This window comes from Neltuma alba, unplaced genomic scaffold (assembly GCF_004799145.2).
Source record: "Neltuma alba isolate B1F8T4 unplaced genomic scaffold, ASM479914v2 tig00011424_pilon, whole genome shotgun sequence".
In the NCBI taxonomy this organism is placed as follows: Eukaryota; Viridiplantae; Streptophyta; class Magnoliopsida; order Fabales; family Fabaceae; genus Neltuma; species Neltuma alba.
In genome coordinates, this window is record NW_021636108.1 from 173,343 (window position 1) to 197,305 (window position 23,963).

The following is a 23,963-nucleotide window of genomic DNA, read 5'->3' on the forward strand; positions in this document are numbered from 1 at the left end:
GAATAAAACTTCTTCTGTGTATGTAGAAAGCAGTTTATTAAATTTTGCTCAACATCATTTTATTGCAAAAAGGGTAAATTCTTTTTAAAAAAAATTCATGTGTTGCTTTTATTTGAGAATAAAATAATGAAAACCTCTATATTTAAACTGGGGATTTGCCATAGGCAGAGAATCAATTTCCAAACTTTATATATGGGAAAAAGTTGATTTACACTTTTATTCTTTGCTTAACATGAGTTTTAAGTTAGGTAGGCCGCTTTCATATGAAACCTCAGCAGGGTCATTATCCGAATAAATCAAGCAATTAGTCATTAATAAACTCCCCAGAACCCCCAAAGATAATAAAATTAATTATAGTTGGATAAAACCAGTACATGATCTCCGGCCCCCCTATAACATTACTCCATAATCCATAGGCACAAACATTATACTATTAGCCTGAACCTGATCCCATGCCTACGTTAGTACTAACCTTAACAAGGTTCTGGTCCGGTTAGATCTTGACATGGTAAGGCTCAATGCTTATTAATTAATCAATTTAACCAATTATGCAATTCTCTCGTCTTACTATATACTACATCCGGTTCTTAACATAAGAGCTAGTTAACTAATTTGAGCAGATTAAGATTAAAAAAATTAGTTAAGTTAGTTATTTGTAATAAATATGTGTTGTATTTTCTAAAATATTTTATTAATTAAGTATATCGGCTAAATCTATCATTATTATAAGGATTATCTTATAAAATAAATAAATATGAAAAACAAAATAGATTACGGTCTTATATTTATGACCAAAATAAAAGTAGAATGAGCTTTTATATTAAGGATCGAGGGTAGAATTATTTTTTTTAATATATATCAAGTCACGTTAGTCTCAATTAAGTTGAGTTTATTCAAGTCAGATTATAAATGAATATTGTCTCTTCTAAAATATCCATACCACTAATATGCATTTAATCATCTTTTTCATGAAAACAACTTAACATGTACAATTACCATGGAGATTACTTGAGAAAAAAATAAATAAATATTAGAAATAAAGTAGATTTGTGTCTTATATTTAATATTAAATTAAACCTTTAACTAGTTTTTAAATTAATTTAAACTTTTACCCCAAAAAAAAAAACTTCACGGACGATAATTTTCTTTAGTGCGGGACATTGAACTTGTAGAAATGAGATCTGCCTAGTTGCCTTTTAAGAATGCAAATTTGTATAGTAGATTAGTATAACTTTTTTTTTTGGGTACAAAATTAGTACAACTTTAGTGATGTAGCAGAAGCAGAGAAGGATACCAATGGTTGGGCATAGCCTCCTGCCACTCTTATTGGGTTGCGACACAAAAGAGACACACCCTAAGTCACTCTCTATTTACTCACCTGTTTTTCGCAATCCTTTATTTTTTGGGGTCATTCTTTTTAAGTTTTGGGGTGCTCCCAATCCGTTACTTTCAAGGTTCCGGCTACGCCTTTTGCTACCCGCAGGATGCAGTTGAGATTTAAAACGAAAAAGTACATCTAATGTTTACAATACTATATAATAATTTTTAAGTTTCCCAACGTTGAAAAAATTGTATTTTGTTATCTTATGAAATATATAAACCCTGTGATACGCACAAATTTTCCCTAGTTCTTGTTTAAGAAATAATCCCTCACTGGTAAAGTTAAAGTGGAACTTACCTCCATTTTAAGGGCGTTGATAACCAGATAGTATACTACAGTGTCCCCAAAAGGGGGGGGGGGGGGACCTTGAATCAAGGGGGACAAAGTCCAATTCTTATGCCCATCAATACAACTTCAAGGTTTCATCAAAGATAGATAAACCACGGGCCAAAAGTTGGGGTAGCTTTGGTATTTGGGATTGGATGCGTGGAAAGGTTTGGCCCCATCTATCTTTGGATGGCATCAACAAACAGTCAAGGCTCAAGATTACGAGTGCCCCAGAATAAAAATACAGCTTGTTCAAAATTTATACATCGCAGATCACAGCAACAAGTACAAGTTTTTGTCCATTGAACTTGACATAAAATTGTGAACAAAAATTTCGTCAGATTTATAACTAAAGGATGATGCATTTTATGCTTTTTACTTATCACTGCTACGACCTTAAGCATGATAGTTAAATACAATCTACTCAGCACAGCGACAACTCAATGCCGCATCAACCAGAGATCATACATATCCACTCATGATTTGTGCATCCTTTAAGCCAACAGCTTCGCCATCACCATCACTCTCTAACATTGCCGTATCAACCATAGTCTGCATGCCCAAAAAAAAAGCATGTAAATGTAAGCCACCACTGACCAGCATAAGTACACTGTCATATTCACATCCGTTTGAGACGTTGCGCGGGAAAGAGGAGAAGTTCAATGGGAAGTGAGCAACTAGATTTCCAGATGGATTAAAATCATTACACCGCCAGAAATAAATTTAACAATATATGTTCACTACAATTCTAGTCTTCAAGGTAAACAAACAACGCAAAACAGGATATAATTTGAACAATTACACCAACCTGAAGTTCTTTTTCACAGGTTTTTAGTCGCTCTGTGTACTCTTTCACTTGCATAAAGCATTTGTGCAGCTGAAGATTTTCGCAAACCCAGTGTCAGCATTCATGAAGTAGACATCAGAATGATAATTCAAAGTAGCTTACGCGTAACTAGTTTTACTGGTGATTACCTTGGTCAATTGCATCTGACGATATGAAGAATGTTTCTTTGCATTAATTAATGCATCCTCCAGTTTCTGCAGCAGTTAACATCTTCTTGGTCAAGACAGATTTTTTTGTTCAAGTATGAGCAAGCAGATAATTGAAGAAATGTAATGCTTAATAACAGGGCTATCGCACCCTAGATTGCTTTTGTAAATCCACTACAAGACATCGTTTCTCTTGTAACTTCTCTTCCAACTGAGAGACCTGAAAAACCAATAAATTTCAATTTCCTGAACTATTATAACACATCAGAACCGAAGACAACAAATGGAAGGTTCAAACATGATTACTAGAATTTTTTTAATCCTTCAAGTAATGGCATCCTAAAACAGCATTTCAAAACACTAAAAATTGTGGATTACTCTAACGAGAAAATGCTAATCCCCCCAAAAATACAATTGCTGCAATTGATGAAAACCAACCATAATTTGTCACCCCCTCAGAAGGATGCCTAAGAACATAGGCTTGATCATTTAGTTAAAAAACGACATGTTAGGTTATCCAAGATAACAAACCTCTTTTTTCAGCTGACCAAGCCTTTGAGTTGACCTCTCTAATTGATCTGCAATCTAGAATCCACAAAAACGTGTGAAAAGATAACAGAAATGTTCCCCAATCAGCTTAAGCTTATCCAAGAATTAAGACACCTGCAGGGATTCCCAAATGCTTAAGTTACCTCATCATCGTGGTTACCATTTGAGTCAGATGAAAAATCTATGTTAGGTCGCTTGGCAACATTTAATCTGCAGAGCGAACAGAAATTTGTCTAGTGAAAAGAAAACAAAGGCAAGCATTAAAACTAAGCTATCTCTCACTAGTTTCAACAGTATGTCAAAAAGACATCCCCAAAACAGCCCTCCGTTCATTACAATTAGGACCATAGTTTTCATGGTGGTTCATATATTATGTAAAACACCACCATGCTAATTTAGAAATGACCCAGGACCAAAGGTACTCATACAGATTCAAAATATTTATAATTGTCCCCAAAGAGAAATCATGCAATTAACTCATTGCTTATACACAAAAGCGTGCTCGCATGCATATACATATAATAGTATTAAAAAAATTCACCGAATGTGATTTAATGAAAATTACAACAAAAATACACGTGTCTCATTAGAACATAGCTCTGCACAATCTCTGATAACATCGAGTATTAGAAGGTTCCTACCATAAATTTTTCTATTTTCTTCTAGGACTGTCAACGATATCATGCCAAAACCACAAAAACCTGACAGTAACTAGATGAAGCACTGAAGATGAGCTTTTATTCTTGCTTAGGAATTGGAAACAGTTAAGGATGTATCAGGCCAAAAGATTCAAGTACATTGACAATTGAGTGTTCATTAAAGAAGGGAAGATGAGCTCTCATTCTTGTGGTTTTCAATTTGAATGCAGCAATAATAAATATCTAAGCAATGCAAAGGGACATGCTGCAAAGTCACAAAAGGGAAGGAAGGAGAGTAGAGGTGAGCTAACCCATTGTTTCTCCTTGAGTGTTCATTTCTATCCCCATCAAAACTTCTGTCAGGATCATAAGTCCTGTCAATCTCCCTGTCTGTGTCATAATCTAGGTCATAGTCTCTTTGCACAGCTTGACCAACTACTTTGCCTCGTTCTTGCTCATCATCATCCTGATGTCTCTCTTGACTTCGATCTTTAACATGCAAAGGTTCTCTTTCTTGATCATGATAACGTCCATGCTCATATCTTCTATCCCCTTCATAGTCAAAGCCTCGAGACCTATCATGCTCTCGAGATCTATCACGCTCTCGAGACCAACCTCTACTTCGATTCCTGTGCCTGTCCCTGTCATGATTATAATCAGGATCTTGATCTCTACCACGATCCCAGTCTCCATTCCTATCAGTGTCATGATGAATAAGTTCTCGACCAAAATTTGATCTTCCACCTCGCGTCCTCACCCCATTTACTTTAACCACACGCCCATCAATGGTCTGATTCAGAGCAATAGCAGATCAAAAGTCTATACATTTTAACATAAAAATCAAAAGTAGATACCTCTAAGACTTCCCCTTTAAAATCATGAAAGGAGGACAATAAAGATGCTCAGAAAACATAGAGACGCAAATTTATGATTAATTCAATCATAAAATATACAAAAAGAAAGATAAATTAGCAACTTCATACCCTTCCATTCATGTCATTGATTGCATCAAATGCTGATCGAGGATTTGTGAAAGTTACAAAACAGTAGCACTTGCCCCTAGTCCGGACATCATTGATAATCTGCCAGTTGAACCGAAAAATTGATTCAATAATCCCAATCCACAAAACATCCACGCGTATAAGCAGCAAATAACGGTACTAAGTAGCTAGATTATCATCTTTTCCATGTACAGCACAACAAAACAAACAACGACTAAAGCATAGACAAATGAATTCGATGCCACAAGTTGCATGCCGACGGCATCAGAATCGAATCGAAGTTGGTAAAACAGCTCAGCTCAAAAGGAGAAGAAATTGACAGCCGCGTCCATGTGAGAATACTATCCTGTGTAATTAAACTATCCTGAACTATCCTGCGTAATTAAACTGAACTATCCTGCGCAATTAATCTCCGAAGATGGCAACTCCGGGTCACAACACAACAAAGACTGGTAGAGTTCTACTTAGCGAAAAACCTAATTGGTTCAAACCCAAATTACAGGAATGATACAAGATGGGCCAGCGAAGGTGCGGAAGTAGATAGAGAAGCAAGATACCTTGACATCAAGAATGGCGCCATACAGATCAAAGACGGTGCGGATGGTATCTTCTGTGGCACCATAGGGAAGACCGCCAACGTATATGGAGCTCTCGTCGTCAATCGTCATTGTGCCCAGTCCTCGCCCTTCCCTTACTCCGTCTTCGCCTTCCTGCTGTCAATGACCGCACCTAGCCCCTCTTCAGTCTTCACGCCCAATATCCTCCGGAAATAGCTTTTGCCGAGAAAAATTAATCAATATTTAATCCTATGTTTTTATTCTTGTTTTCAATTAAGTCCCCATACTTCAAATTTTTTTAAAGAAAACCTTATAATTTTATTGTTAGCAAGAGCAGTCCCCGAAGGCTAGATTTATTTATAAAGCCGCCTCTTATGATGTATGTAAGGATACGTGAGGATGCATAGGTTCGTTTGGGATTGGTGGTGAAAAAAATAACTTATTTTTAATATGATTTTTAAAAAATAAAATTAAATTGGATAAGATAAATTGTATTTGGATTGGAATTTAAAAAATTATTTTGTAAAAATGAGATTAGTAAAAGATTATTTAGATTATAATTGAATAAAAGTAAGTTTGTTTGAATTAAAAAAAAAAAATAGAACCCATATTTTGTCTTTCTCTCTCCACTTTTTCAATTCTATAACTTGCAATTTTTAGCTTTTGACTTAAATATGTAATTTTAGCATAAACTCTTAATTTTTTAAGCTCTTCCAATCACACTAACATATTAAAAATCAAAAGCAATTTAAAAGCCACTTAAGCGTGGCTCCAAACAGGTACCATGGTCTTAGTATAAGCTTAAAACTAGTTTAAAAAGTTAATAATAATTACATGTGTGTTTGATTTTGTGTTTCCAATATTAATGCAAATGCATTTTTTATATTGATCCTGTGCATTTGAGGTGTTTTAAGTGCTGTCCCAAATAGTTAAATTAATCTTATGAAAGATTGCGTATTCAATCTCGCAAATAATTTGTAACCTCTCGATATCAGTATCTGCCATTCTAATTTATTAAAAATGGGTGGTTCCAAATATGCTACTTTGCCGGTATTTAATATAGGCAGGTAGAAGAGAGAGAGAATCGTATCCAAAAAAGAAAAGAAAAGAGAGAGAGAGAGAAAATTTTAAAAAAAAATGATTAGAATGTTTTAAAAAATATACATTAATCTGGTCCTTAATATAGGATTCAATTATTGAGTTAGTTTTGGTCTTAAATATAAGACATATTTATCAATTTTCTCTAAATTATCCCTATGGATACTCCCTTAAACATAATCAAGTAGAGGAGGAAGATGGGGTATTAAGAAATATGATTATGGCATTTTAGTAAAAATATGTCATATTTTTTATAATTAACTAATTTACCTAATTTTCTTAATCTAATCAAATTAGTTAAATGGATTTTATATTAAAGACTAGAGGAGTATATCATATTAACTAATAACTAATTTAATTAATATCTTTAATATGTTCAAATTAGTTAATTAGATATGGAAGAGTAGTGCATTTCCTTTTCTATTTTTTGGGTACGTAGATGTAGCCAGAAAGATCAAATAAAATAAAAAGAGAATTACAATCAAGTCTCACAAAAGAGAAATAATTATCAAAAGGTCCTAATAACAATCTCAATAATCTATAATGACAAGTCCTATAGTGGAAGGAAAATGACAACTTCTATAATTTTTTTTAATTGTTTTTTTTACTTAGGACCTTGTTGTCATTCTCCCTAAAATAAAAGCTAGCGGGCCTTTGTGACACTCCGCGAAGTGTAGAGGGACGACGGTGGATCCAGCCCAATATTGTGGTCCAATAAGAAGTCAGCCCATTTCATTTCATCAGGATTCATTGTTCCGATGAGCACTTATTTTGCAATTCTTTAAATAAATATTTTTTTAAAAATAAAGTGATATTTAAAAGATATTTTTTATTTTTTATTTTCAATCAATCAAAATAAAAAAGTTATTATGCATATAAAAATAATATTAAATTTGATCTGGACAATTTACTTTTAATTTGAATAGTTTAAATTTAGCGTTCATCAGTTTATCAATAAAAGCAAGGCCCATTCTCTCATCACGCATAATCAAATCCTAATCAACTCAGCTTTACAATAATAGCGTCAATGCATGGGAAGCTGATGACCTGGGATTAGCATAATCATGCTTGTTCTTCACAAATAGAGTCATACCCGTCACATTCCTAGCTAACCTTTTGATGGAGCTTGCCAACAATCAGACGATACTGTTTTCAGTTTTTTGACAGTACATAGAAGATGCGAATCCGGTCATTACACAGAAACATAGTAGTAGTAGGATACGAATAACTAAGCAACAAGTGAGGTTTTTGGTTGTATTGACGAGTACCACATAGGAAGAAAAAGGAATCTTAATTAACGAATGGCCACCCTTGCCTTTGTACATTGGTCTCTGTCATGTTATTGCCTTCTCTGCTCTGATCTCTATCCTCCAGTGTTAATATAAGCTCCTTGCTCAAGTACGTAGCAGTCTGTGCAAACTATTCCAAGGCCAATTATATATATATATATATATATACACATTCCTTTTGCTCACTGTTTTGGCTTAGTCCGCCTGCTTCATATATATGTCCCACAACCACGTACGCTTGCTTTGTTTCAACCCTAGTTCTTTTTTGTTAGTGTGAATAGATATATATATATATATATCAACAGGAAACAGTTAAGGTGGAGAAAGCAGCCAGCTGGCTTTTATGTATGTTCAAGAACTCTATGATTATATATATATATATATATATATGTATATAAAAGCACATGTCATCATCATGTTGAAGAACCATTATATATGCTTTTGAGCTTGATGGGACTTGTTATTTTGGTTCATTTGCAGGTGCGAAGGCACACGGAGGGGCGAGGGGATATGTGAGGACAAGAAGCTACGTGAAAAGAAAAGAAAAGGTGCTTAGAGAGACTCGAGGGGAATATTTGTCTGCTTCTATAGTTCTATTACAAAGTACAACCCCCCCCCCCTCCCTTCATGTTTCTGTCTTTTTCTTCTTTTATATTGGCCAAATTAATCTTTTTTGGTTCATGTAGTTGTAATTCAATCATTACATTTTTGACTTGATAAATTTTTTTTTTATAATTTTGATTTATTCACAGCTCAATTTGCAAATTTTGGACAATTAATGCCACTCTCTAACCACTCAAAATACTATTACTCCTTATATTTCAGAAAATCAAACTATATATCTCATGAATGTTATCTAAAGATTTAAATGGTTGAAATTTTAGGAGATTGGGTCGTATTAAATCAAAATTATAATGAAAAATTAAATTTTCTGATTCTTTTTCTGTGCCTTTAAAACGTCACATTGTGTTGTTGGTAGGCTGATATTCAGAGTGGGGATTCAATCAAAATTTTCTTTCATTACAATTACTCCATTTACAAAAAAAATGATAATTAGAAAATTAAAAAAAAATCGAATTAAACTAAGTAATAGTAATTAGGATAACAAAATTGCTATTTCAATTTTATACACAAATAGCTTGTGGTGCTCCTGATACATTGCTTTTATTTAAAGCACTGTTTTTCTACCTAAGTAGGTAAAATCTTTTAACTAAATTAACCTAAGCTTTTTATGCTAGAAAATTAATTAACTATTTGTTATTTATTAAAAGAAAGTAAATAGTACTGAAAAATAATCAATCGAGATACAATAGGGGGTAATAATGCAACTATAATTAACAGTTCTTTTGAGGATGAATATTCCAAACACAGGAATATCCATCGAAAAAATAACCAATGAATCTCTTAGGTAATGATTATAGCCAACCTGGTGTTTGGATTTATGGCAAAAAGAATGTCGGTGAACAAGGAAAATTATGAGATCAAAACTTAAAGTAGTGATTTTCTCATGATTTTACAGGATCTAAAGTTTGAACATCCGATTCAAAAAAAACAAAAACAAACAAAGAAACAAAGAATAGTCTTAAAAGCACATAAAATCACGAGTAAATGGTTTTTACCCGCTTCCTAATAAGTAGACCTGGCCCCTTTTTTTGATATCCAGTCAAGAGGACAGATTAGAATTCAAACCTTGGGACGATATTATATTATTAAGAAATATATTAATACATGACATCCCCACTAATAATCCTATAAAGTGTACTTAATAATGTGGATCCTTTGGTTTTTTAAAAAGGAAAAAATTTCAATATATTTACTGCTTTCGAAGTGATAATCTGAATCTTTGTCTGCTGATGTGAGGCCAAAGCCAATAATCATTTTTCACCTTTCTGGCCTTACAAATATGTATTGATTGAATATATAGACACACACACTTGGTCTTTATTTCAATCATTTGTTTTGGCGGGGCAGCCTGGTGTTTTGTGTGTAACATTCTTCAATCCAATCATTTCCCCACTTGACTTGAGCACATTTGTTTCTCTTGCTCTCATTTTATTTTGAGTTATTTTTATTGTTATCGACTAATTATTTTTCATCACGGGCCACGTCTCATTTTATATATTGGATTCCAGGGATTCTAATACGCACAAATAAGATATTGAATTCACACTCAGTGCTGATATAATTATGTGCTTTCAAATTCACTGCTCAGTAACGACAAAATATTGTCTCATTAGATGAGGTTGATTACAAAAACCACACAATATTACTATACTCTATCAACAATTAAATTTTTAGATGGATTGTTAACTGAAACATATCTTACTCAATAACTTTATTGAGTACTACCTCTGATTCTAATTATAAACATCGTTTCTATAAATAAGATCTTATAATTAGGATTGGAAGTAATATTTTTTTTTACCTTACTTTATTACCTTTTAGAGTACTCCATGTATACTACCTTAAATTAACTGTTATTAAAAAAAAACAGAGTGAAAGGTTGCAATCACTAATCAGTTGATAAAAAGTATATATAACCTTAACTAACAAGTTATTGGTTGAGATGACAAGTGGTCATACTTCGTAAAGAGAAGCATATAAGTTTAAATCTTGATAAGCATAATTATTAGAAAGACTTTAATCTTACAATTTCTAACCGATAAAAATTAGTTTTGACATTCCAAGTTAAAAAAGAAAGAAAGAAAGTATATATAACTGCAATTAGAATTGGCTTGTACTTTCTACTATAGTTTTTGAATCTGAACTATGAAAATTTAATAATTCAATTGTCGATGATAAAATTTTTCCTTCTTTTATGACCCTACTATCTTCCATCAGATTGAAGACATTGGATGCTTTGAGAAAAAAATTCTGTAACATTGTGCTAAGTAAAAAATAACTCGAAAAAAAAAAACTTTCTTGTAAACTGTCACCTACTACGAGAGTCTAATTCAAAATGAAAGCACTGTTAATTTATTGATTATGTAAGAATTTTCCTGGGAGGCCACACCAAAAAAGACTATACGGAGCTCCTTGGTATTAAAATTGAGATATTTGATTATAACTCTTTGCATATAACTATAATTTTACATGTAAATGGGGCATGTTTACTTGTATAAGATACAAAGTCCTGTTCCATATTTGTTTCAATTATGCTAATTTTTAATAATGTTTTTCAATTCATCATTTACATTTATTTTTATGAATACGAAAAGCTTACATTGAAAATTTTCATAGTTAAAAAGGCGAAAAAAAAAGAAAAGAAAGAAAGGTGACATCTTTTAATACTGAAAAGAAAAGAAAGAAATCATGGACGTAATCTTGCAAGGGCATGTGCTCCCTCTTGGTTTCTTCCTTTATAAAAGTAGTACCCACCCACTTCCCATCTCCCTCTATCCTCGTCTCTTGCTTTCTTTCCGTCACAATCACTCACCGGAATCTGAAACTCCGGCCAACTAGCCGTCGCAGAAACTGACACCCCCTCTCTTTTCCTCCCCCCCACACCCACCCTTCAATTATTTTCTCCAACAATCACTTGTTTATTATCCCGTCGAAAAGAGCACAGAGCAAGTAAAATGCACTGAACTTAAAGCTTTGTTGCAGCAGAGAGAGAGAGGACAGGCCAGCCTTCAGCTGCAGACACCACTTCTCTCTTTTGTATGGAATCTCACACCTTTGCATACTCCTCTTCAATGTATATATATATCCTAATATATATTTATTCACTCTATGCATCCAAATCCTCCTTTCTGATGGCCACATTTTTTTCCTTTTCATATATATGTTTGTGTTTTCTGGTTCCAAAAAGATAAGAAAGGTGTCTTTGAGTTTTCTTCCCTTTTAATATTCAAACGAGGGCACGCTCACCACCACCACTTACCTTTCATGCTTCAAAAGCCTTTCCGCTTCTCGTTTAAAGCTCCTTTAATTATCTCAAAGGCAGTAGTGGAAGATAAAAAACACTATTTCCGTAACTGCGTTTTCCCCTCCTCTCATTTCATTCACAGCCCTATCAATCACTCTCAAAAGAAATAAAAACACAACAAAATGGGAGGCATATTCCCAGTAATCCCAACCGAAATCCATGTTTCCTCCAGTTAGAGTTAGTATATTCGTTAGAGTGAGAGAACATTCCATATATATCTAGGCAGAGGTTGAGATCAGAAACAGTTTGTTTTAATTCCTCATTCGAATCCAATTCCTGAGAGGTAACTCGTTTCTGTGTATCTTTACTCTAGTTTTAGCCTCATATAGATACGTAACAAGTGTCTGTCAACAATATAGGATTACTAGTTCATATCTGTCATGATCTTCTTATATATTTACTTTTGATTTTGATATGTGGGTTTTAATTGGGGCAGTTAGCAGTTTGTGCTTGAGAAAAAGCTGTAGAGCTATGATAGGGCATGCATGTGGCCACCCTCTAGAGTTGAATAGATCTGGAGCGAGAGCTTACACACACACACACACGCGCGTATCCACTGATGTATAACAGATAATAAATGTAAAATGGAGGCTGCAGAGAGTAATGCTCGTGTCTTTCATGTCATCCATTAAAGTCTGCTTCTTTAATGAATACTGTGCCTACTCTTTTCTGCAGAGAGAGAGAGAGAGAGAGAGAGAGATCAGCAGAAAGAAGAAGAAGGAGGAGGTTGAATTGGCTCATAACCCGATTAGAACAACACAAACACATAGCGTAAAGCACAAGGTTTGCTTCCAGGTCTCTCGTATATATCACATTACTGATACTGCTCAATCTTTGGTTTTTTTCTTTTTGGCTGTGGACTTGTGGGAAAGTGTTCGGCTGGCCCCTACGTTCTGGTGGGAAAATGTGAAGTTATGTGTGTGTGTGTGTGTCATTGAATGGGGATGGCAGGAGCAGGAGGAGGCGTGAGAGTTTGCAGCAAGCAGCCACCCTGTCTCTCTCAAACTGTCATCATTGCAATGTGTGGCAAACTCAGCTTTCTTTCTTTTGGTTTGGTCTTCGCCTTTTTTCTTTCTTTTTTTATGGTTTTGTTTTGAAGTCCCCCACATCCACATCCGCTTCCACATATATATGCTTAATTACACTAAAAGGGGGAAAAAAAATCTTGTCAAGTTTTCGGCTTTCAAACCTTGCTTTAATTTCCTTTCTAAGTTGGCACCTATATCCCTGCTCATTTAACTCTACACTTCCCCCAACTAGTTCTATATGTACTACTCTTTTAAGCTAGCTTCTTTATATCCATTCCTTCATGTGATATATTAAATATTTCATTAATTCATAAACACTTTTCCTCCTTTTAAAAAAAGAAAGAATATGATTTATTATATTTTGAGTATTTTTATGTTATTTTTCAAATGACAACTAGTTTTTTGGTCAAAGAAATTAAGCATTATTTTTAATGATAAACTATATGTTATCCAACACAACTTTATATTGTTAGTTAACTTGGATTACTGATTAGTTATTTTTTTAATATAATTTGATTTTTCTATGTGTAAGATTCAAGCATGCACGTTGAGTCTTGTAGCATTTAACCCATTGGTACTGAGTAGTTAGGACTGGAGGTAGTATTATATATTCAAATCAAATTATATAGCCTATCAGTTTCTCCCCTCCCCCTTGGCCCCTTATTGTCAAAGTTTTATTTTGTTAGTCATAGGAAAGAAAGAAAAAAGTCATATAGTTAATTTCTCGTTTCTTTTATAATTATATATAGGGTTAGATGCAGCATTTCAAAATATTTTTTTTAGATGCATTCAATACCTTAAAATATTTTATAATGTGTCTAATACTTTAAAATATTTTTTTAAGTGCTTTTAGCACCTTAAAGTGTTTTTGGTGCACAGAACATTTTAAAATATTTTTTTTAAGTACGTTTAATACTCAAATATATTTTTTGATGTATTCATCACTGAGACAAACCAAATATTTCAGGTGCTAGATGTGGCTTAAAAATACTTCGGTACCATAAAATATTTTGAAATACTGGATGACCTAAAAAAAAACTAAAATATTTTAAAATACTAGATCCACTTTAACCTTCTGTATGGTCTCAATTTAAGTTTGGGATTGTAGATTTGTTTGGTTTTTGATGTATGTGGTCCAGCCGGCCAGGCATTTGTCTCTAGGTTTACGAATTTGTGTCGTACATTGTACATGTTTCTCGTTTGATGAAATTATGAAAAAGTATTTGTATATAAAAAATTTAGGAAAAATTATATATATTTTAATTTTGCTTTTTGCCTTTTTAAGGCAATCTGTAAATGAACGGGGAATCATTTTTTTGAATCCTTAATTAAGCAATATGTCTGATACATATGCCATATGATTTTAACGTCGGAAATGATTAGATTAAGAAATTAATTAAATATTCTTACTGTACCAAAAAAAATTGATTTTTTTAAAGAATTAAATTCTGGTCATGATGGTATATTGTGATTGGGAGGGGTGTGCGCTGCAAAATTCGTGGGAGCCCCCACTCCCTACTGCCATCGCTTCAGTCATTCTGTGTGTCATTTAATTTGGAGCTTTTGTTGGCCCAACCGCACTCCTTATTTTCAAAATCTTGAATATTTCATTTTTGTCATTAGATAAATACAAATTTTTAAATACATGAAAAAGTTATTTTGCCTTTGAATAAATTTATATTTTTGAACAGTCATAATATCATTAATATTATGTTTTATTGTTTTCAAAATTTTTTCAGACTAATATCATTTTTAATACTCAAAATTTGATTTGATTTTGATTATGTTAAGACATTTTATCTTCGAAATAATATTTTTTGGTCCGTAAAAGAAGAGACTAGAATTCCAAAAACTCATCAAAACAAAATTAAATTTTAAGGACTATTAACTCAATTTTTTCCCCCTTTCTTTGTCTGGGATGGACGCTTTTCATCTTGATGGACCACATATTTTTAATGTCTAAATTAATCTAACGTTAATCTTATAATTATTCATTAATAACTTTTTTTACAAAAATAAAAATCCTATTTTAAATGGAGAGATGATCTTCCGTAGTATTTCATTATAGGGTTGTGGTTTTTTAACGAATCTTAGGGTGATGGTGATGAATCTTGGTAGGGTAGGCTTAGGAGGGGGGAAGAGAGAGAGGGATAGAGCTGAAACGGGTAATACAGACAATCTAATATTCGGATCATCACTAGACAGTGACAATTTGACCCGATTTCTTTTTTCCTTCTTTTGAACCATTTAATTCTTAAACTGATATATGTTTCACAATCACAGGATAGTCCCTTTCTCCTTTTTGTTTTCCTTCCGATTCCGATTATCAAATCTATAGCAGGCGCTATATAGCTTCCCTATGTGATTACGACCACCAGAAACATACCCAACTATCTCAGAAACAAGGGGTGGAAAAAAAAAAGTGTCTTCCACCAGATTTCTCACGAAAAGCAAATTTTTACAGCTAGCTACTACTTCCCAACACATTTATGCACTGTCACATTAACCAAAGTTGCAGCATTCATTCATTCACAGCCATGGTGGCAAAAATTCATTAATGAATGTCTTTTTCACTTTCCTCTTTTACCATTCAGGTGGAGCAAATTCACGACAATGGCCTATCTAATTAACTTCTCAAAGTTTATGACTCCATTTTTGGTTCCAAATATCAAAGAACGAGACTTTTCCTTTGGGTTTTGGAAGGAAAAACGTTTGAGTAAAGATAACTTCTCTTTTTTCCTTCTTTTTTAGTGAACATGCTTCTCAAATTTACATGTGTCATGAGAACGATCCATTGACACTGAGTAAAGCCCCGAAAGGGACACGGCATGTGATTGTTCTTTATGTCTTGTGATGAACTAACGATCCCATGGGTGGTGAGTGTTGTTGCCATCACTTTAACCATTTCTTGGCAAGTTCAGTTTTCTTCCTGCTGCCAAGTGGGGCGTCCGTGTATCTATCTGTATGTTTGTGTTTGTCTGTAGATATATATAAATATATATTATTTTTCTGTAATTGTTGGCCAAGTTTGGAGATTTTATTAGCCATATAGGTGCGCACGTACAGGTGCAGCTGACAATGGCAGGCATTATGGTAAGTTGATGCGTGAACAGTGGCATACAAAGAAGACAAGCTTCAAATTTTGTTTTGACTCGGGGCTTCATTTTGCTGGTGTCATGAACATAACCAGCTTTCTGATTTCCTGATGATCGATTTTTTTTTTTTTTAATGCCTCGTGCCTCTCCCTGTTGAACCCGTGTGTTGTCGTAGTATTATACTTGCTTTTACTTCTCGTTCTGTCACTTTAGTTCAACTGGGAAAGCAGTTAAAGCTCCTTTGTGCTCGCTGAAAAAAATAAAGCCCTTTTTATCTTTATCTGTTTCATTTACTCTAGCTACCCTGCCCATTAACTTGGACTACTATAGGGTAATTCCCACTTGGGACCACCCCATCCAGCTCAATAACTCCTTTCAATGGACCCAAATCTGCACCTTCGGGTCCTAACTGTGACCCCCCCCCCCCAACTGTATCACTCACACCCTACATCTCTGGGATTTGGGTAAGGAGTGCGACCACACTCTCAAATCAATCTCTTATATACTACTATGTATTCAAGCACGTTGACTTTAACTTCCTTTTAATTATAACTAGGGTGGATTATGTGGATTGCATAAAGTCTAGGAAATGAGTAATAGTATAAATGGCAGTACAGCTTATAAGAGTTTCAATATTATATACGTACAGATGTGATAAGTTCCATTTATTTTAGCTTGTAAGTCCATGAAGGATGGAGAGTTTCTTTTTGGTGTCAAGCCGCTTGCTTGAGTTGAGCTTGTTGGAGATGAATGGGAGAAGAAGAAGATTAATTAACTTATTGACCTGCTTCCAAAATTAGCTCAAGATTCTACAAGCATGAAGCAGCACTGTGTTTTGTGAACCAATGGAACCAGAGAAAAATAGGGAGGAAAGTTGTGTTGAGGACAAGAAAGCAATATGAACGTCAGCTGTTAATGAATAGTAGTTTGGTTCTCCTTTGTGTCACATAGGGAGTTTAACTTTAAAGGACAGGAATTGGGACCATTAGAATTTACTAGGCCATTTCTGTGGTTTAGTTTTGCATGTAGATAAGCACGTCACTAAAGTTATTTTCACCCTCCCTCACTTTTCAGAGAATATACAGCGCCTAGGAGAGGAGAAAAACGCTGTGAAGATTTTATGTCGTGCCATCTTCTCTTTTCTCCTTTTACGCTCCTTTTCAGCTATAGCAGTCGTTACAATGCTTCCTGTCTTTCCCTATTCTCTGTACTTTCTCTATGCTTTCTCTTTCTTTATTGCCCAACTTCATCAGCTTAATGGGTTCCAGTGAAAACGTGGCTCTTATTTGTCAATCTCTCTCTGGTAAGCTAGCTACCCGAAACCACCATGTGAAAAGTCTCTTTTTCTGCAGAACTACTCTGTGAAAATGAAGGACCCAGAAGAAGAACAAGTTAAATCAAGAAAGCCTATGCAGAAACACACGGATCGTAGAAGAAGAGGTAGGAGAAGAAGCCATTGGAAACCAGAGATATTAAAAGAAGAAGGGGTTGATTTAGAACTGAATCCTTATGCTGCTTCTTGCAATAGCCTTGAGTTCACCCATAGGCCTGGCTATGGCCAGCTTGGGACAAAGTGTGTGGTCAAAGCTAACCACTTTCTCGCAGATATATCAGCATCTGACTTGAGCCATTACAGTGTAAGTTGGGTCTACAGAAGAAGTGATTCAATGCAAACTTGAGAAAATACCTGGCTTATACATAATTATCTTTCTTGTTTTGTGAAGGTTAAGATAGCGCCTGAAGTTACTTCTCGTAAAATAAGCAAAGCTATCATTGCTGAGTTGGTGAGGCTTCATAGAAATACAGACTTGGGGATGAGGCTCCCCGTTTATGATGGAGGAAAGAATCTTTACACTGCTGGTTTGCTTCCTTTTATACACAAAGAATTCACCATAACATTGACCGAAGAAGATGAGGGTACAGGCAATACCTGGTAATTAACCATATAAATTACTATGTTATTCTCAAAGTAATTTTTTTCTTAATTGCTGCCATTTATTTGTTGTCGTGTTACCTGCAGATTAATCTATTTGCCATTCAAAATCAAAATATATAATATATCCCTTATCCGCCCCACTGAATTTTCTGATTTTGCAACTGGTTAGGGAACGAGAGTTTAGAGTGAAAATCAAGTTCGTAACTCGTGTTAGCATGCATCAACTACGGGATCTTCTTAGTGGAAAACAAGTGAACACCCCACAAGAAGCACTTAACATCATTGATATTGTATTAAGGGAGCTTGCGGCTCAAAGGTGCATTTTCTGATCCCCCCCCCCCCAAAATTTCAAGCATTAATTATCTTCGTCATTTGTTGTAACTTAATCTGCATGTGATGTATAGTTACGTATCAGTTGGAAGGTCTCTCTATTCTGCTGATATAAAAAAACCACAGCAGCTAGGTGGTGGTTTGGAATCATGGCGTGGCTTTTACCAGAGTATAAGGCCTACTCAGATGGGATTGTCGCTTAACATTGGTGAGAATTTCACTATATATTACAGATTTTTCCTTGTGCTAAGACTAAAAACTTACACTATGTTGCCAATGGTAACAAGCTGATTTTGTTCACCTTTGACACTACATTCAGACATGTCATCTATGGCGTTTATTGAACCACTCCCTGTCATTGATTTCGTTGCTCAAATTCTGGGTAAAGATGTGCATTCAAAACCATTGTCAGATGCAGATCGTGTCAAGGTGTGCTGTTGATACAAATTCAGAAATCATTTCCCAAGATTTGGGTAATATTTAACCAAAAAATCTTCTACATGTGGTCAAGCAGATTAAAAAAGCCTTAAGAGGTGTGAAAGTTGAAGTTACTCATAGAGGAAATGTTCGAAGGAAGTACAGGATTTCAGGACTGACATCACAGCCTACAAGAGAGCTTATGTAAGCATTTCTATATTTTGCATTGCAAGTTGGACTTTTATTTAAAAGATACGAATTATTGTTTCTTTGCTCCGAACAGATTCCCTCTTGATGAGCAAATGAACATGAAATCAGTAGTTGATTACTTCCGGGAGATGTATGGCTATAGAATTAAGTATTCTCATCTACCATGCCTGCAAGTAGGGAACGAAAAGAAGGTGAATTATTTGCCAATGGAGGTAAGCTGCTAGGCTATTATTTGAATTCGTTTTTCTCTGTAAGATTTTCCACAGACAAGTCATCCGAATTTTTGCCAGGCATGCAAGATTGTTGGGGGCCAGAGATATACAAAAGGGCTAAACGAGAAGCAGATAACTTCTCTGCTTAAAGTTTCATGCCAAAGACCCCGTGAACAAGAGCTAGACATTCTGCAGGTCCTCAACATTCATCAATAGATTTCAACTCCTAGAAATAGGGAAAAAATGAAGTTTATTTGGTTAATATAGAACGTTTTCAATGTACTTACAGACGGTTGAACAAAATGATTATGAGAATAACCCCTATGCGAAAGAGTTTGGTATCAGCATAGACGACAAGCTTGCTTCTGTTGAAGCTCGGGTTCTGCCTGCTCCCTGGGTAATTGCTCATTGTCATAACCAGTCACCTCTAGTTGGCAATCTTCTGTCAAATATCTGATTAAGATTTTGCAATTATCTGTTGCCTATAGTTGAAATATCACGATACAGGAAGAGAGAAAGAGTACTTGCCACAAGTTGGTCAGTGGAATATGATGAACAAGGTAACCTCAGACATTAACATGTTATAATTCTCTCTCTCTGTTTTTCCCCCCTTAAATTCCCTTGTTCCGAGCTGAAAAGGATCCCAATGATTTATATACAGAAAGTTATAAATGGAAGCATAGTAAGATATTGGGCATGTATCAATTTCTCACGTAGCGTTCAAGAAAGCACAGCTCGTGGTTTTTGCCAACAGTTGGTTCAGATGTGCCAAATCTCAGGCATGGTAAAGATTTTCGTTTTCTTTTATGTACTTTTATATCCACAGACATCAATTATTGATCCTTTTGTACCTGTGCCATGCATAATGTGTTTGATCCTTACTTAGGAATTCAGTCAGGAGCCAGTAATTCCAATATATACAGCAAGACCAGATCAGGTTAAAAAGGCTTTGAAGTACGTACACTCTGCTGCTTTGGACAAACTTGAGGGGAAAGAGCTGGAATTGCTCATTGCCATTCTTCCTGACAACAACGGCTCTCTGTATGGTATGGTTCCAAGTCACTTCTCCATGTCTACATAGTTATAGGGATGAATTTAAGGAATTTTTGGAAGGTTCTAGCTCCTCAAAGATTCTCCTTATTCCTCTCTGACTGTGGAAAATGAAGCCGAACCCTGGTCTTGTTGAAGCACATCGTGTCACACTTTTTCTGTGGGGGAAATTTCTCTAAATTTTATTGCTTACATTAAACGAAACCTACTTTTTTTTTTCCTCAGGTGATCTCAAAAGGATTTGTGAAACAGATCTAGGGTTGATTTCTCAGTGCTGCCTCACAAAACACGTCTTCAAGGTTAACAGACAATACCTGGCAAATGTGGCGCTTAAAATCAATGTCAAGGTACGTTATTACTAATTGATGTATGTATCCATTCATTCTTTACTTTCGGTTCATTCTACATCTTCTTGAATAAATGCATCACATTTTTAGATGGGAGGAAGAAACACAGTGCTTTTGGATGCGTTGAGTTGGAGAATTCCACTTGTTAGTGACATTCCGACAATAATATTTGGAGCTGATGTAACTCATCCAGAATCTGGAGAAGATTCTTCTCCATCCATTGCTGCTGTAAGCTTTTGCAAACCAGTATATATCATGAGTGGCCTTGCATATGTTCAAGCCATACTGATTATTAATCACTGTAATTCAGGTTGTAGCCTCACAGGACTGGCCTGAAGTAACAAAATATGCAGGACTTGTGTGTGCTCAGCCTCATCGTGAAGAACTTATTCAAGACCTTTTCAAGTGTTGGAAAGATCCTCAGCGTGGCATAGTTTATGGTGGCATGATCAGGTATTTAAGTTCAACTCTTATGCATGTTCTTGGTATTTAGCGTGAAAGTTCAAGGATTATACTAATTTGTGGCTGCCCAACTACAGAGAGCTCTTACTCTCATTTCAGAAGGCAACTGGACAAAAACCATTGAGGATCATATTTTACAGGTGGGAATGATAACTGTTTGATTTTTAAAACTTAAAGAATATTTGTTCTTGTTAAGGGTATTGTTAAATAAAGACTTGAGTCATAATTAGGAATATCCTTGATTTTTATAATCGTAATGTCAAGAAATTTATTTACAGGGATGGGGTAAGCGAAGGACAATTCTACCAGGTTTTGTTGTATGAGCTTGATGCGATCCGCAAGGTACTCTTACACTTGAAGTTCTTAAAGTTACTTAGAAGTTAACATAGTTACAGTTTTTTATGTGTTCACTATCTTATTCTTCAATAGAACAATAACATGTGGATATTTTTAATGACTCAACGTCACATTATTATTGATTAATTAAAAAAAATCCCTCTCCTAGTCATAATAGAAAAAGCCTAAAGAACTACACTGTTTTGCCCTGATGCTTATTCAAGTTGACTATACCATTCCTAAATGGTTAAATTCTCACCATATGTAGGCTTGTGCATCATTGGAACCTAGTTATCAACCTCCAGTAACATTTGTTGTGGTTCAAAAGCGGCATCACACTAGACTCTTCTCGAGCAATCATGATGACAGAAACAGCACTGACAGGAGTGGCAACATCTTACCTGGTACACATTTTTGCCTCTGCCGATATGCTCAAGATTGTGTCCTTGTGACCAATTTTAGGATATCTTATATGGTGGTTCATAATGTAATGGGAAAAGTTCGTTAGTTATAGTTACCCGATGCGCATACAAGGAAAGGGAGTTCACTGTTTTGGCCTTTGTCTTTTGCTCATGAGGATGGTACATGCCTGGGTTTCTTTTTCTCAAGTCTTCTACAAGCTGTCTTAATATCTATTTCTCCTTCTTTCTTCATCCAACTGCTCTCTTTAATACTATTTGACACATCAAAACATTAATAGGTGTCCTGAAATTGTCTCGCTTATCTTTCTTAAAAAAACATTGTTAATGTTTAAAGGTTCTTTCATGTTATGGCTTAACTGGCTTTTACTTACCTGCCTGATCAATGTAGGGACCGTGGTGGATTCTAAGATCTGTCATCCTACAGAATTTGACTTTTATTTATGCAGTCATGCAGGAATACAGGTATGAGTATCATTAAGTGACTTCTATGTTGCTACATAACAGTGTCTTTAGATTGGATTGCAAGAGATTTTCTCGGATGAACTTCAATCTTCTTCTTCTTCTTCTCCTTGCTTTTTTTTTCCCCTCTCTGTTGAGACCATTTAGAACAAAAGATGTCGATAAGATATACGTTACTTCTTGACGTTATGATTGGCAAAACTGCAGGGCACGAGTAGACCAGCTCACTATCATGTCCTCTGGGACGAGAACAAATTCACTGCAGACGAGATTCAATCTTTAACCAACAACTTATGCTACACGTAAATAAACATTCTTCTTCTTTTTACTCATCAACTTGGTCTGCTTCATTCTTATAATGCCATAATCAGCCTGCTTAACTCTCTAATTGCAGGTATGCAAGATGCACGAGATCTGTTTCCGTAGGTAATACTTATCTTCATCTAATAGCATAAACTCTTGAACAAATTGACGTTTGACTGGTTTAAGGCATGTCTCAAGTATAAAGAGCTTTCCCATGATCAAAAGCATTTTAGATGGCTAATTCAATCACAAGATGTTAGTGATTTGTTGATATTTAAGAAGAGGGAAATGGCATAATTCTATGAGATATTAATGGTGGCTTGTTTATGGGTGCAGTGCCTCCAGCATACTATGCTCATCTGGCAGCTTACAGAGCTCGATTCTACATGGAACCTGATGTGCATGAGAATGCTAAAGCACGAGGGGCAAGATCAAATGATGGCTCAGTTCGGCCATTGCCAGCTCTGAAAGAGAAGGTGAAGAATGTTATGTTTTACTGTTGAATCCAGGGCAGGGCCAGACGAATTAAAGAGAGATTTCAAGTAGAGAAACAGTAGAGGATAGTTCCAGAGAGAGAAATTGGAGGTGAAATGAATTAGTTGTACATGTACAAGCCTGTTCATATTGTAACGCTTTTTTTTTTCTGCATGCAAAATTTTGACTCTGCCTTGACTCTGTTTCTCTCAGTGTAATGCTTCCGTCAAATTTTCCAAGTTCAACTTTTGGTTCACAAAAGCTCCTTCACTTATTAGCCTCCATATTCTGTAATTAAATTAAAGGTTAAGGATTTAATTAAATTGAAGTATTCGAACTATTTAGTTTTAGCTTAATATGTTGATGAGTAATACATACCATCGTGCTGACTGCTAACTAACGATTAGTATGCACTCCTAATCATGTTAATTAAATACACTATATAATGCCAACAAATGTTGGCAAAGTCGTAGAGGTCAAAAAAATAAATACTCCTCCGATCCTTAATATAAGACCCAATTATTGAGTTGGTTTTAGTCTTAAATATAAGACATATATATATTATTTATCAATTTTCTCTAAATTATCCCTATGGATACTCCCTCAACCATAATCAAGTAGAAAAGAGAGAGAAGGTATTAAGAAAGATGATAATGGTGTTTTAGAAAAAATGTGTCATATTTCTTATAATTAAAGGTAATAAGAAAGATGATAATGGTGTTTTAAAAAAAATGTGTCATATTTTTTATAATTAACTAACTTACCTAACTTTCTTAATCTAATCAATTAGTTAAATGGGTCCTATATTAAGGACCGGAGGAGTAAATTATACTGTCAACGTAAGGAAATAGTTAATAGGTGATTATGAGTGTTTTTTAAATCTGAAGGTATGTCATGCTCTTAATTATCTTTGTAAACTCAACTTATTTAAATTTTTTTACTAATAAAAAAGTAATACAATATATTTGTGATTGTACTTTGAGCAATGCGTTCACAACATTTGGATTCGACATAAATACAATTTACAGGTCAACGGCCTTTTTTTAAAAATAGAAAAGAAAAGAAAAGAAATCATATTGCCGTTGTCCATCAACCTTGAATTTTCCGATAAGTCATCTCAT

The 23,963-nt window shown here is 34.8% G+C and overlaps 2 protein-coding genes across 5 annotated transcripts; one reads left to right on the forward strand and one right to left on the reverse strand.

The window, feature by feature from the left end:
• Positions 1-1,934: 1,934 nt before the first annotated feature.
• LOC114713363 (zinc finger CCCH domain-containing protein 25) lies at positions 1,935-5,637 on the reverse strand. The gene is made up of 9 exons (XM_028897996.1): positions 5,447-5,637; positions 4,872-4,970; positions 4,200-4,678; positions 3,394-3,460; positions 3,233-3,286; positions 2,853-2,921; positions 2,684-2,749; positions 2,517-2,585; positions 1,935-2,260 (listed from the first exon to the last, which is right to left on the reverse strand). The coding sequence occupies exons 1-9, from the start codon at positions 5,555-5,557 to the stop codon at positions 2,171-2,173; spliced, it is 1,104 nt and encodes a 367-aa protein (XP_028753829.1). The 5' UTR covers positions 5,558-5,637; the 3' UTR covers positions 1,935-2,170.
• Positions 5,638-11,346: 5,709 nt separating this feature from the next.
• LOC114713360 (protein argonaute PNH1) lies at positions 11,347-23,120 on the forward strand. 4 transcript variants are annotated; one of them, XM_028897993.1, is made up of 24 exons: positions 11,347-11,493; positions 12,441-12,544; positions 17,138-17,521; positions 17,609-17,817; positions 17,990-18,136; positions 18,225-18,358; positions 18,470-18,579; positions 18,665-18,771; positions 18,851-18,989; positions 19,068-19,184; positions 19,279-19,386; positions 19,478-19,549; positions 19,651-19,773; positions 19,876-20,035; positions 20,265-20,386; positions 20,477-20,614; positions 20,697-20,839; positions 20,926-20,988; positions 21,127-21,190; positions 21,453-21,588; positions 21,995-22,068; positions 22,273-22,367; positions 22,460-22,491; positions 22,705-23,120. In XM_028897993.1, the coding sequence occupies exons 3-24, from the start codon at positions 17,252-17,254 to the stop codon at positions 22,869-22,871; spliced, it is 2,730 nt and encodes a 909-aa protein (XP_028753826.1). In that variant the 5' UTR covers positions 11,347-11,493; positions 12,441-12,544; positions 17,138-17,251; the 3' UTR covers positions 22,872-23,120. The 4 variants fall into 4 exon arrangements, with proteins under 4 accessions (XP_028753826.1, XP_028753824.1, XP_028753827.1 ...); XM_028897991.1 differs by having other exon boundaries at positions 17,237-17,521; XM_028897994.1 differs by lacking the exons at positions 11,347-11,493; positions 12,441-12,544 and adding an exon at positions 15,226-15,499 and having other exon boundaries at positions 17,237-17,521.
• Positions 23,121-23,963: the final 843 nt, after the last annotated feature.

Excerpts from the sequence above, each read along its gene's own strand:
- LOC114713363 (XM_028897996.1), bottom strand. The coding sequence starts at position 5,557 with ATGACGATTGACGACGAGAGCTCCATATACGTTGGCGGTCTTCCCTAT. Across the intron at positions 4,679-4,871 it reads TCAATGACATGAATGGAAGG|ACCATTGATGGGCGTGTGGT; the intron begins GTATGAAGTTGC and ends GCTCTGAATCAG. Across the intron at positions 3,461-4,199 it reads CACTCAAGGAGAAACAATGG|ATTAAATGTTGCCAAGCGAC; the intron begins GTTAGCTCACCT and ends TTCGCTCTGCAG.
- LOC114713360 (XM_028897990.1), top strand. The coding sequence starts at position 17,005 with ATGTCGTGCCATCTTCTCTTTTCTCCTTTTACGCTCCTTTTCAGCTAT. Across the intron at positions 18,990-19,067 it reads TGAATTATTTGCCAATGGAG|GCATGCAAGATTGTTGGGGG; the intron begins GTAAGCTGCTAG and ends AATTTTTGCCAG. Across the intron at positions 21,589-21,994 it reads GAGTGGCAACATCTTACCTG|GGACCGTGGTGGATTCTAAG; the intron begins GTACACATTTTT and ends TGATCAATGTAG.